General features: G+C 38.9%; 1 protein-coding gene across 1 annotated transcript in view; it reads right to left on the bottom strand.

The window, feature by feature from the left end:
- DCL1 (dicer-like 1) overlaps positions 1–14,331 on the bottom strand; it is a 30,532-nt gene extending 16,201 nt beyond the window's left edge. Inside the window, exons 1-3 of the mRNA XM_010242755.3 lie at positions 14,194–14,331; positions 12,730–14,044; positions 12,503–12,616 (exon numbers count right to left, since the gene is read on the bottom strand). Coding sequence (XP_010241057.1) covers positions 12,503–12,616; positions 12,730–14,037 — 1,422 coding nt within the window. The 5' untranslated portion in view covers positions 14,038–14,044; positions 14,194–14,331. The remainder of the gene's footprint in view (positions 1–12,502; positions 12,617–12,729; positions 14,045–14,193) is intronic.
- Between the last annotated feature and the right edge of the window lie 413 nt (positions 14,332–14,744).

Consider the following 14,744-nt stretch of genomic DNA (forward strand, 5'->3'; position numbering starts at 1 on the left):
GTACTCATGCAACAAGGGCAACCTCTTGCATACTCAAGAGAAGGGTGCAGCAGTGGCTGAAGTGGATTATCAGCATACCAACCGGGATAGTATACCCAACTCCAGAAGCACCTCTCCAAGGCCCAGCAACAAATGAAATCCACTTATGACAAGTAGCATGGGGAATGAGGTCAAAAGTCTTTATCAGACTATTTCTTCCTTCTCTTCAGATCTGTTAGCTTCTTTTTGGTCTTCCAATGAGGCTCAAACTGATCTAACCAAGTACATGGTTCTACATCAAAGAGCCAATTGAAGGAAGCAATGATTGACACTATAAGCACAAGGGGCAATTTGCACCCGAGGCGCAAGGCGAGGCGCGTGCCTTTTTAAAGCAAGACACTAAATTACAAAAAATGCCAAACAAATTAAAAAAAAATAAAAAATATAAAAATATTTTGTATCAGTAATGGGTTATTAGAGTTTGTATTAGTAATTAGAGTCCACATTGGAGTGTCTTTATGGGTAGCCCTCCTCCAAACTCCTACCCCTCCCCCCCCAAACCGGGTGAAGGCAGCACTGTCACTTTCCGTTTCCTAGTACAAATTGGAATCTGTAGCTCATCCAGGTTAATACATTGGGTCTATAATAGAGTGTAATTGGAGTTCAACAAGAGTTGACTGGAAGAATTGAAGTTTGGTTTAGTGAATTTCTAGTTGCTGCAAGAGATTCTAGTTGGTTTAGTGAATTCTAGTTTTTGGCTTCTTGCTCATTCTTTGGAAGACAGCAAGCTATCTACTTGCTCTTCTACCCTTATTCTTCATCTATGATCCCTATTTCTCTAGAAAGCCCACCACCAGATCTTAAAGGAGTAGAACCCCTACCCCATCCTGCATATCTCTTATCTTTGAAGTTTCTTTTATTCTTCCCAATTCATCCATAAGATTGCTACCCCAATCCATCTCAACATGATTTTGCCTCTTTTCTTAGGCAGGGAGAAAAAAGATGTTTAAAAAAGACTACTCAAGTCTACCAGACAATTCTACCTATTTCCACATAATGAAAAGAAAAAACATCCTAAATTCTAGTCATACGCGGACAAGAGATTAGGCCTTCTCTCCTTTAAAATACTCACAAGTGTTGGTTTTCATGTGTTTCACCTTACAAGTGTTTTATTTTCTAAACAGCCAATAAAAGGAAAAGGCTTGGTTGTTTGGAAAAACAGCTCATGTGCATGACACATTAGAATGGATGTCGGGTAAAAGAATAATTGCAATCAATGTTCTTTTAATTAAAAAAGAAGAATAATGAATTAAGTGGGGTAATGTATCATGCAGAAGAAGCTTCAAAATAGTCCAGGCTGTTTTTTTTTTTTTTCCAAACGGCCAATACCCTAACCTTGGGTGGTATCAGTCCACTCCAAACAGTTTAAAGCAAGAAATCCAAATGAGGAAATGGGGTTTGAGGAAAGAGCCTTGAAAAAGGATGAACAAGAGAAGAGACCCAGCATACTAGTTGTCTAAATTCTGCAATTGCTAAGAGAGGCATCCAGGAAAAGGCCTTCCAAAGAATTAAAGAAACATCCAAGATTTCATATTCTCTTAACCTTCTCCTGAAGCCAAAGTTCCAAATAGCATTCAAGAATCAAATAGAAACAAGTGGATACCAAGAACTCCTTGTATCCAATCCATATGGACTCAGATACCATGGATGCTCTTGATCACAGCATACAATAACCTATCTTATTCCAATGGGAATGTACATAACCGCTTCCCAAAATCCACATTCCTAAGAATAAGTTTCCCGTTCCTAAACCCCATTCTTTCTTCCATTTACACTGTCACCTAGTTGATCAAGTGATCCCAGAGGTGTTCATGGGAAGGACCGGGCCCTGGCCAGGCTTTGCACCTATGATAAGGGCTACTAAAGCAAAGGCCCAGGCCCAGCCAGCTCCAGTCCATTGTCTTTTATATATACAATATTACACATACATAATACTTTATATTAAATGGCATATAATATGCATATAAATTTATTTTCTACATTATGTAATAATACAATATATTATATATGATATATATTATAAGCGTCATATTATAATACTTATATATAATATATAATATAAGAAAAAATACATATATTTAAATATATGCAGGCTGGGCCAGGCCCAGGCCCAGGCCAGGCCTAGGTCCAGCCCTAAAATTTGTGGACCCGTCACCTGGGCCCAGGCCAGGCCTGAATAGAAAATCTAGGCCCAAACCCAGAATTTTTGGGCTGGGCTAAAATGATCACCGCTAAGTGATCCCTTTTTAGAAGCACCAAGGACCCAAAGGAAATCTCTGGATATCTTCTCTAATTTTCTCGCAATGAGGATAGAGATTTTTTAAGAGGGAAGATGGGGATATTCTGTCTAAGGGCCCCTCCTATCTCAAAAAAAAATGTTGACCCATTCACCAGAAACAAGTAAAGATAAGAGTGGAAATAACCCTTTGTCCATTCTCTCCCTCAAACCCACTTTTCACCATAACCATATCCAAGAATGTTCATTCCACAATATCTATCAAAAAAAAAAGAATGTTCATTCCACTACGTTCTAGGTTTTTTTTCTAAATCTAGCTTCTGTACTGACATTATTTGTCCTTCCTTTTGATGTTCCTATACACATTTGATTTGTCTCCCTTGGATAAAGGCCCCTTGAAATTGAGATATGATCTCCTTTAACCTCAATGGGAGAACCTTAGAAGTTTTTTTTGATGAATAACCTTAGAAGTTATTCTATAAAAGAATCTCACCATGGTTCAAAGTATCGATACGTATCAATAGGCATGAAACACATAAATAGCATTTTGGTGGATTCAAAAACTGATACGTATCGTATGCTATGACTGATATGTTGGACTTCAGAATTAAAGCCAAAAAGGTCATACTGGCACAGACATGAATGATTCCCTTTTCATAGAATTTCTAAAATCTTCCATCAACTCATATTTGAGGATATCCCAAAAATACTAAAAATTGCCATTGAAAAACCATTGGACCCAAGGCTTTATCAATAGCCATTGGAAAGATAGTTTCCCAGTCTAAACTAGGCTGAGTCTTTCTTTCTACTTGAAGTCTCTAGGGGAGAGAAGTGTGATATAGAGTTTTAAAATGATAAACAAATGTATTGGCAATTTTTTTCCTGTTGATTGTTTCACCTGTGATTCCTATCGAACTCCATCAAGGAACCTAATGCTTCCTGCCATTTAAAGCCTTTAGATTCATTATTGCCATGGGAACCATGAAATCATTTTTGTGACAAAAAGAATATTTTTACACTTTTATCTTCCTTTTATAATTAATGATAAAAGATAATTTTTTTGTGGAAATTTAAACAACAACATCATGAAACTAAGACACCTGATATTGACAAGTACTGAATGGAGGATATTTACTCCATGGTGCAACCTCCCTCTTGTATTCTTTTTTCCTTTAATATATTTCTTTTTAGGGAAAATTCCACTTTAGTACCCTGAACTTTGGGGGTAGTGTCAAGTTAGTACCCGAACTTCCAAACGTGTCACTGCAGTACCCAAACTTTCAAAAAATGTCAAGTTGGTCCAAAATCGTTAACAGACGTTAAGTATCATGTAAAAGGACAAAAATTCCCTTCACCTATCATCTAATTTTTTTATGACTGGTATCCAATCTCTTTATTTGGGAAAAAGAGAACCAGGGCTTTGTTGTTGAGAACATCAACAGCAGCATCTCTGTAGTGAGAATGGGCCGAATGGGCCCTAGTGTTCTTTATTTCTTTTAAGTAGTGTTTAAAAGTTATGTTTCTTAGCTATGGGCCTTATAGGCCTTTTTAGTTTCTTTAATTATCTCTTTAGTGCTGGCCGCCCCATCAAGGGCATCCAAGTAATTGTACTCAAACTTAGAATTATTAATAAAAGTGATCAAAGGGGGCTAGAGAGAGGTTCGAATTCTTCTTTTCTCTCTTCCCTTCTTTTCTTCTTCCACAACCTATTGCTGAAACTTCTTTTCTTCTTCTTTCTCTTTCTCTCTTTTCTTGCATTATCTGAATTACTGTAGGTGTAATTTTCAACTTGGTAACAGAGCGGGTTCTCACTTTCGACTTTTTTCTCCTTCTTTGCCCAACATAGTGTGTATGGAGAATTGATCGGTTGATCAATCAACTACTTATGCAGCTCAGTTAGGAAGGTTTTGGAGAGTTTTGCAGAGGTTTTTCATCCTTAGTTGAAGCCCAAGGCAGGTTCTTGGAGATTTTTCCCAAAAACCCTATATTGGAAAAACCTTGTTATAGGTCATAGATACAGTTTGAACCAGGTGCTTGGGGATTAGAGGTAAGCCTTTTGATTTCTATTAGGGGCAGTTTTGGTTGGATTGAATTCTGGAACATCTGGAAGGAGTGGTTGAAGTTTCTCTCTTTCTTTTCATCCCGTAAGACCCTGTGAAACCCTAATTTTGGGGGGTTGAGAGGTTGTTCTTTGCTTAGAAAAGTAAATCTAGCCTAGTAAAGCCCTAATTTGATTTTCGTTTGCATCCGTTTACTCAATGGAGCAAACTAGAGGAAAGACCAAATATTCCACAGATTCCGGGTTTGGACATGGGGGGTCAGTGGAGAATCTTTTTGGGGTTGTGACTACTGTGAAGCTAGAAGGGACCAATTATTTAGCTTGGTCTCAATCTATTAAGATACGTGTGTAGTAGAAGAAAATGGTGTATATTACTGGGAGCAAGAAAAAACTAGAGGAGGATGGATCCTACCTATGAAAGTTGGATGCAAGAAAACTACACAGTGGTGGGTTGGTTAGTGAATTCTATACAACCATTACCTGTGGATGGAAACTGCAAAAGAAGTGTGGGATAGTGTCACAAAGACCTATTCCCAAAAGCTTAATGCTGCTCGGGCCTACAAATTAAAGCATGATGTGAATAATCTTAGATAGGGGGAGAAGCCCTTAGCAGTCTACTTCTCTATGCTGAAATCTCTTTGGCAAGAGATTGAGCTGATGGAGAATGTTGTTTGGGGTTGCACAAAGGATGCAGAAACATATAGGAGGTTGGTAGAGAAAAATCGGGTCTTTGAGTTCCTCACCAAACTCAACTCGGAGTATGATATTATGAGGTAGAATGTTTTAGCAAAAGATGATGTGACTTTGTCTTAGGCATATGCTATGGTGAGCAGCGAGGAGAGCAGAAGACAGGTTCAGTCTGTTGAGCCGTAGTAGGTTGATCACTATGCTAATGTGGGGATGAAGCCAAAGGTTAGCACTGGGAAGAAAGATGTTATCTGTGAATACTACAAGAAGCCTAAACACACTAAAGACACATGTTGGAAGCTGCATCCAGAGCTTGTTCCTACCAGATTCAAGAAAGAAAATGGTGGGAAAAGGGTTGAAACTAGAAAATGTGGAAATGCAAATGTAGCTACTTCTTCACAAGGTGAACAAGGACAGGGTGGAGAGAAGTCAATGGGAGAACAACTTGTAGCCGCCAAGGCTGAATATGAGAAGTATGGCCGAATCATCAGTCACTTGGAGTCCACTGCTATAGCTCCTTCAGAGATTGTTCCTTCCTCTGCATATGCTCACTCATGTATTCATGCCACTGCACATCATGCTTCTCTAGTACTCATAAAACCCCTTGGATAATTAATTCTGGTGCTTCTGACCATATGACCAGTGTTACAGTTATTCACCTTTTACCAACTTTCTGGTCGAGATAAGATATCCCTTGTTGATGGCTCCCTAGCCCCTATCATGGGAAAGGGAGACATTAAGACCTCTAATGCCCTAACCTTATCATTTGTTCTTCATGTACCTAAACTTAATACCAATTTGCTTTCAGTTAGTAATTTGACTAAATCCCTAAATTGCAATGTGCCCTTTTTTCCTTCATATTGTGTTTTTTAGGACATAGAATCTCAGAAGGAGATTGAGAGTGGCCATGAGGCAAATGGGATCTATATGTTGGACATACATGAGCAGAGCCAAGTACAACCTAAGAGTAGGGGTGTAAACGAATCGAATTTGAATCAGATCAAGCAATATTCGAATTCGAATCCGATTAGAAAATTCGATATCCGAATTAGATTTGATAATCGACAGATATTAAAAATTAATATCCAAATTCGAATCCGATTAAATATTCGAATATTCAATTCAAATTCAATTAATTAATTATTTTAGATAATTAATAAATATTTTATTGATATAAAGTATATAAATATATAAGTTATTTATATAACTTAATTATTATATATATAAACTATATAAAATATTTTATATATTATATATAAGAATTAAATAATTGGTTAAATTCAGATATTTATCGAATCGAATCAGGTCATATCCGAATTCAAATCCGATTAACTATTTGGTATGAATAGGATATCCGAATTCGACCGATTAGATATTCGAATTATCCAAATTCAATTCGATTATGTCGAATATCGAATTCAAAATCGGATTTTCGAATACCATTGACACCCCTACCTAAAAGAACTGCATTTGTTTCAGAGTCTACTAGTCATATTATGTTATGTCATAGTCGTTTAGGTCATTTGTCCTTTACTTCATTGAGTCAGTTGTTTCTAGAGTTATTTAAAGGAATTAGTCTATCAAGTAATAAAAGATCAACTATTCCTTTTAATATTGTTCACTCTGGTGTGTGGGGGCCTTACCATTTAACATGTAGGTGGGTATAAATATTTCATCTTGTTTATTGATGATTTTTCACGATATACTTGGATTTACCTTATGCACTCTCGAGCTGAAGTGCCTAAACTTGTGCAACAGTTTCATGAACACATACTCAGTTTAATACCCGTATCAAAATATTCCAGTCAGACAATGCTAAGGAATATTTTGAGAAGGACCTTACCTCCTATCTTGAGAAGTTTGGGGTTATTCATCAAAGTTCTTGTGCTCGCACTCCACAACAAAATAGAGTAGCGGAGAAAAAAAACAAACACATTGTGGAAGTTGCAAGGAGCATTATTTTTGCTACCCATGTTCCTAAGAAGTTTTGGGTGATGCAATTTTAACAACTACATACCTTATTAACCGCATGCCTTCTCGAGTCTTGGGGTTAAAATCTCTCTTTGGAGTCCTCTTTCCTGATGTTGAGATTTTCTCTATTCCTCTGAGGGTCTTTGGTTGCGCTTGTTATGTCCACATTCCCAGTTCCAAAAGACACAAGTTTGACCCTAAGGCTCAGAAGTGTATCTTCCTTGGTTATGCCTCAACACAGAAAGGGTATTGTTGTTTTGATCCCATTAGTGGCACTCGGTTTGTTTCCATGGATGTCACATTTGCAGAGTCAGTTCCTTTTTATAGCCATCCTTCTAAGGGTGAGAGATCTCTCAAGTTGTTTTCTTAATCCCTTCCTTTGCCAACTTCAATTGAGTTTTCTGTCGAGACCTCCACAGTTACCCCCATTCTCATGGAAGGATCTTCTCCTTTGAGGTCTTCCACTCTTGCTCCTCCCCCTCCTCTTGCTAATCCTCCAATTGTTTCCACCCATCCTATTCTCCAAAGGTGGTACCAACGGAAAAGGCTAAGGTAAACATAGGTTGATCCCACACCTCCAGTTGAGACTCAAGCGCTCCGATTACTAAAGAGAGGCCATGTCCATCACCTCCTCCACCAGCACCCTCATTTCCAGACCTTGACCTACTCATTGCTTTGAGAAAAGGTAAGAGAAAATGTACAGCTATTGTATTTCCAAACACCTTTCCTACAGCTTGTTGTCCCCATCCTACTATGCCTTTCTAACCTCCATTTCCTCTCAATCCATCCCAAAGTCTGTTTCAGAAGCCTTAGCCACACCATATTGGAGGGATGCTATGAGTACTGAAATAGAAGCCCTTCATAAAAACAATACTTGGGATATTGTTGACTTGCTAGCTGGAAAGGAACCAGTTGGGTGCAAGTGGGTTTTCACTATCAAGTATCGTGTAAATGGGTCAATTGAGAAGCTTGGCTTGTTGCCAAGAGATATACCTAGGTATATGGGATAGATTACATTGAGACCTTTTCTCCAGTTGATAAGATGACTTCGGTGAGAGTTCTTTTATCCTTAGCCGTGAGCTATGATTGAACTCTATATCAATTTGATGTTAAGAATGATTCCTAAATGGTGATCTCACTAAAGAGGTATATATGACCCTTCCTCCTAGTATATATGGCAAGGAAATGCAAGGTAAAGCATGTAAATTGAAGAAATCACTTTATGGCCTAAACAATCTCCGCGTGCTTTGTTTGACAGATTTAGGGCTGCTCTTGTTCAGTTCGGCTACACTCATACTCAATCAGATCATACCCTCTTTGTTAAAAGAAAATGCACTCTGGTGACATTCCTTATAGTTTATGTAGATGATATTGTGGTTACTAGTAGTGATACAGAAGAAGTTAGTGCTCTTAATAAGTTTCTCAGTTCTGAATTTGAAATTAAAGATCTAGGGGAGTTGGGGTATTTTTTGGGCATTGAGGTTGCTAGGTCCAAGGAAGGTATCTTTACTTCTCAACGGAAGTATGTGCTAAACCTTCTTAATGAGACTGGAAAACTTGGTGCTAAACCCGCCTCTACCCCTATTGATGTGAATCATAAACTCTCAATTAATGATGGAGAACTTTTAGCTGACAAGGGAGTGTTTCAAAGATTACTAGGGAAACTTCTTTATCTATGTATGATTTGTTCAGACATTTCATATGCTGTGAGCGCCATCAACTAGTTCATGCATGCTCCCAAAGACACACATATCGCTGCAGCAAAAAGGGCGTTATGCTACCTTAAAGGAACCCCTGGGAAGGGTATATTAATTGCTAAACATGGACACATGATGGTAGAAGCATATACAAATGCTGATTGGGCAGGAAATGTGGATGACAAGAGATCCACATCAGGATATTATGCTATGGTAGCCAGAAATATTGTTTCCTAGAGAAGCAAAAAAGCAATCAGTGGTTGCAAGATCTTCAGCTGAGGTAGAGTATAGAACTATGGCCCATGGTGCTTTTGAGTTGCTATGGCTTAGATCTCTCCTTAATGAGATGGGTATTTCATGTGACGAGCCACCGATGTTGTATTGTGATAACCAAGCTGCTATTAATATTGCTCACAACCCAGTTCAGCATGATAGAACTAAGCACATTGAGATAGACAGACACTATACAGGAGAGAGTGGCTTCAGGAGAGGTGTGCCTACCTTTCATTGCATCAGAAGAGTAGCTAGCAGATTTTCTAACTAAGGGAGTTCCAAAGGCAAGGCTTCAACATTATGTAAGCAAACTGGGCATGATTGACATTATGCTCAGCTTGAGGTGGAGTGTAGTGAGAATGGGCCAAATGGGCCTTAGTGTTCTTTGTTTCTTTTAAGTAGTGTTTAAAAGTTATGTTTCTTAGTTATGGGCCTTCTTTTATTTTCTTTAATTATCTCTTTAGTGCTGGCCGCCCCATTAAGGGCATCCAAGTAATTGTACTCAGACTTAGAATTATTAATAAAAGTGATGAAAGGAGGCTAGAGAGAGGTTCGAATTCTTCTTTTCTCTCTTCCCTTCTTTTCTTCTTCCACAACCTATTGTTGAAACTTCTTTCTCTTTCTCTCTTTTCTTCTTTTCTTGCATTATCTGAATTACTGTAGGTGTGATTTTCAACTATCTCAAATACCAAGAAGCCATTTGATGGCTTTCTCGACAGAACCAGCGCAAGTGGAACACTGTTGGATGAGGGTGTTCTGTGTTCATAATCATTATCAACCGCGTCAGAGGTGAAGCGCAAGGGAACAAAGAAAGTGGAGCAACACAGATCGGCTTTAAGTACAATTTAATCATTATTGTATGGTGCATTATGTGCAACGGATGCAACCCCAGTACCCCACTAAGTTGGTCTTCTTAGAACACTCTGTGTTGAAGAGAAAATCCCAACCATTTCATCACTTAGGGGAGCTATATTCTATTCTCACTACTCACTTTGAAATATTAAGCTCCTTGATCACCTGAAAAATATTAAGAACAAGAAATTCCTCCACCCCCACTACCAAATCCAAATGTTAGAAAATAGAGAAAAAAAAAACAAAACCCAGAAATATACCTTGTTATCTATGCATGAAAATGAGAAACCATGATGCATATGTACACTCAAGACCAGACAAATTGCCATTGTCAGTACATAAACTTGAGCTGATGGGAGAGAAAAATTTATTCTCTCCCTATCTCTTTGTTTTCTAAAAAACCGAAAAAAGATGGAAATGTGGACAAAAACAAGGGAGGGACCAGCATAAACACGAGAGGGTTGAGCGGCCCAAGATGATTGGCGGGAGCTTAATATCGTATTATTATTAGTGCATCACTCATTCATTAACTGCCACACGATAACAATTGGATGGCCAGTTTGGTCACGTCCAAGCAAAAGAATCCAAATGGCATTAGTTTATCCCTCTGCGTGGTTCCCCTCACACGGAATGTAGCTGTAAAGTTAAAGCTTGCCTCTTGTCTTCTTTCTCCTTTTTCTTTAGACAAGTGCTCTTGTCTTATTTATCACAGGCCTAGTTTATGCACAGAGATGACGATTCGTTCATGCAACCCAACATATTATTTTATTTTATTAAATCATTTCTATTTTCTTTTTTTAACCAAATCATTTATATTGTCAAATAAAGAGAATTCCGAATTGAACAACCAACCATTTCATTAAATTCATTTCAAGTTGAAGATCACTTGACTGAGAAGTATTAAGAAAGAAAATCCAAGCCTCTATCTCGCTCATCATCATGTTCCTTTGCTTCGGTAGGGTAGAAAGCCAGGTTCGATCTCTAATCTCCCATCCTGTGCCTGAGGATTAGATGAACTCGGATTTTGGTCCATGGCCTAGTCTTGGATCGCCTACAATTCAATAGGTTTTTCTTCTTCCCGAGTTTCGCTTGAAGGGAGAACTTCCAACATTTTACACCTCCAACATTAATTAAAAAAACAAAAAATGGCAGTGGTTTTACACCTCAACCAGTTCAGCCTCAAGGTAGATGACAATGAACAGTGTCTTCTTTTGAAGGGTAGTTTTGACATTTTTAAAAATTTTAAGTTGCACATGTCATCATGTGATCAGATAACTGACAGTCGGTTAACGGCAGGGACCAACTTGACACTTTTTGAAAGTTTGGGTACTGCAATGACCATTTGAAAGTGTGGGTACTAACTTGACACTACCCCCAAAGTTTAGGGTACTAAAGTGGAATTTTCCCTTCTTTTTATTATCAAAAAAAGATTCAAAAGCATGTCTTGCCAATGGACATTTTTGGTTTTGGATTGACACGGGAGCACTCCTAGTAGCAGCCACAAATACTCACCTGATTGGGCCACTATAAAGTAAAGACTTGTTCGACAGGTTGTTTGTAGTGTTTTCAACCTATCATTAGCCCATCTAGGTGGACCGATGATCCATCACAGTTCCAATATGGGTCAGCCTACAAACCAGGCTTTAGGAGATCGGTTATTTTCTCATATTCACTTTTTCTTTTTTGAAACAAGTAAAGTATATATAAGTGTATTGATTATTTTCCTCATATTCACATCCTCAGAGTACTGATTATTTTTTCCCCACCACTAAGTGTATGGGATGAGAGGCATGTCATATAGGTGACAAAGATGGGATCTTATCAGGAATAAAGATCAAATAAGAACTTAGTAATTCATGAGGCACCTCTGATGACCTGAACAGGATAGAATATTAGATGCCTAAGACAATTGACTACAAGTTGACTAGAGCAAGCCTCGTGGTCTTAATTAATTTTTACAGAAACTAACAGAGATGAGGCACAACTATGTTGGGATAAGGCATGGATGATCAAAAGAATCAAATAACAGAGATGAGCCTATTATCAAAATAATTTTTACAATTCTTAAAACAGAAACTAAGTTCCTTATGTTGAACATACAAAGCACAACTATGATATGCCATATTACACACCCAAAATGGGCTTGGTACAGATTAACATAGAGGAATTATCCATATAGCTTAAAGTTCTGAGTGCACTATGTTGGGTTTAGGCTTATAAATAATGGAAAAAATTCTATAATGACTACATTGAAGATGTTTATGAATTAAGTGTTGTTGACAGGTGGACAAGATCAGAACAATATCAGCAAATAAATGATGGTGATAACAAATGACCAAACAATTAACGAAAACAAGTTGCACTCAAAAAGGTTAAAAGGCTATGACTTCAAAGGTTTTCTTCCATTGGCAGGATAAGAAAAATGAAGAAAACAAATTGCAGAAGACTATACATCAGGATATCAGATAAAAATGTTCATTAACCAATGTTGGTCCCAGCTATGTGGGGCCTTGGGAGGGCCGGAGGGGGAACTGGATATGGACCTAACATTTGGAATTTTTTGCACAAAGTGGTTGTGCTCAGACTTGTTCCAGCATTTTCGTGTTTGTCAGCCCAAGATTTTACAATTACACAGATGAGGATATCAAATAACCATATTTAAATTATAAGATGTATCCATGGAAGTACCTGTTTTGATTCAAATTCACGCTGCCACCTACGAGCATCCCAGAAATCTTGACCCATCTCACCGCAATAATGCCCCACTTTGTAACCAGTTCTCTCACGAATAACTTCAGCTTGCTAAAATTTGAAGGTGAAGAAGCAACAATAATGAATCAACATATAGCTAGTAAAGGCATGATAAAAGAAATGTAAATTTACCGGTAAAAGAGAGTTTACAAAAGTCCTGTTACCTGATATACAAGTGGAACCTTGGGTACCAAAAATATTGCTAGCATTTTCTTATTTTCCCTAAGAAGATTGTTGCAAACACTCTTGATAAGGAGAACAGCTATGAGAGTTTTTCCTGCTCCTGTTTCAAGAAAAGCTATTGTATTCTTCTTCTTTGCCTGTTCCAGAACATCCAACTGATACTTCCTGGCCTGCTCTTCAGCTGGTTTCTCCTTCTTCTCATCAGTTTTTTTCTCAACAGTCTCAATTGGACCAGGGTTTTCTTCCTTGGCTCTCTTCAACTCCCTGTTGTACTCAGCCTCCCAAGAACCAACATGAAAAATGACCTTGCCAGATCGATCCCTCTCCCAGTAACCTCTTCTTTCTCTCTCCCTCCAATCCCGATCCCTAAAGTCTCTCTTATCACTACAGTAGCGCTCCCTTTTACTGCCCCGATCCCTATCACGCCTTTCAATCTCTTCACGATCTCGGAGCCTCTTCCTGCTTGAACGCTCCCTTGGGAGATCATGGCGGCTGACTGAATAATCCCTCCCCTCACTACAGTAGTTAAGACGAAGCCATTTGTTGCATCTTTCTGAATTGTCAACGCCTCCATCTCTACTAACAGTCTCGCTATCCCGACTTCCATGCCTTAGCACGCCATTGTCTCTCCTGACCTCACTATCCCGACCACCATGCCTTCGCACGCCATTGTCTCTCCTAGCCTCACCATCTCGATTTTCTTCATGCCTTCGGAATCCATTCTCTTTCCTAACCTCGCTATCCCTACTTTCACGCCTTTGAACCCCATCGTCCTTTGAGTACGTTTCCTCCCAATGTTCTGAACCATCAAAACGCTTAGTGGAACTGTGAGATCCGCAACGCCTATTAGCGTCAGTACTACTTCGATTACACTCAATCCGCCGTGCTCTTCTTAAAGGACTATCCTCTTCAACCGTGGCATTGAAGGACTCCTCTACTCGCATTTTGGAGTCCCCATACACTACGTTCTCTGGTCGAACTTCTCCGACAAAACTATCATTAACTCCTTGACCAGTTGCGATCGGGTCGCAAACAGGAGGCTGTAAACCACAACCATTTTTTATGCTATCAAGAATCTTATCGATTCCCCCAAAGAAACAGGCATCAGCACCCTGGCTCAAAGAAGAATCGTCGACTGCTTCGGGGGCAACCGAATCAAAATCAACGAAGTCACTGATAAGGTCACATGGCATATCCTCACAAGCATCAAGCCAGTAAGAAGACTTAACATTGTCCGGGGACCTAGTCCCTTGGCCGCCAATGCTCTCAAAAACCCTAGCTTCCTCCATTAATTTACTAGTCAAAGAAGAGTCGTCAAAAAGAAGAATCGATAAGAAAATGAAAATTACAAGAGAGAGAGAGAGAGAGAGTAAAGAAACGAGCGATGAACAAATTAGGAAGAAGATGATCGACAGAGAGATAGGAGGGATGGAGCTTTAACTTACAGTGATTTAATAACTAGAAAGTAAAAGATATAAATGGGTAAGAGAACGAACTGGTGGACACACTAGGGTTTAGTGGATGGATTGCTGCGATCACTTTTTCTGTTTTTCGGTCGTTGATGCTGTGGTGGTGATTGTTGCAGAGCGCGTTGATAGACCGTACGAAGCACGCAATACTTGATGGTAAGAAACTGTAACTAGAACAGTTATTTAAATAACAATAACCATATTCCAAGATTCGACGGTCTATCGACGCGACTCTGCTCCGCTTCTTCTTTATCCCTTCTTCTTTCGCTTTGCTTTGCTTTTATGCTTCGATCCTCTCTATTTTTTTGAGGTTTTGACTGTCGGATATGCGCATGCGCAGCGCGCGCTCTGTCTCAACAAAGACGATATTGAGAGTTTAATGGGGAGAGGAGTAAATTTGAGAAGAAGAAAGACAATACACCACACGTATAACCGGTAGCAGTTTTCCGGCAGCAGTAACCGGTAGCGGTTTTTCGTTCTCTCTGCCCGATAGCTCTTACCGTACCACCTTTAGATTCGCTACCAAC

The sequence above is a fragment of the Nelumbo nucifera genome, chromosome 1 (genome assembly GCF_055504915.1).
Source record: "Nelumbo nucifera cultivar China Antique chromosome 1, China Antique-T2T, whole genome shotgun sequence".
Lineage (NCBI taxonomy): Eukaryota > Viridiplantae > Streptophyta > Magnoliopsida > Proteales > Nelumbonaceae > Nelumbo > Nelumbo nucifera.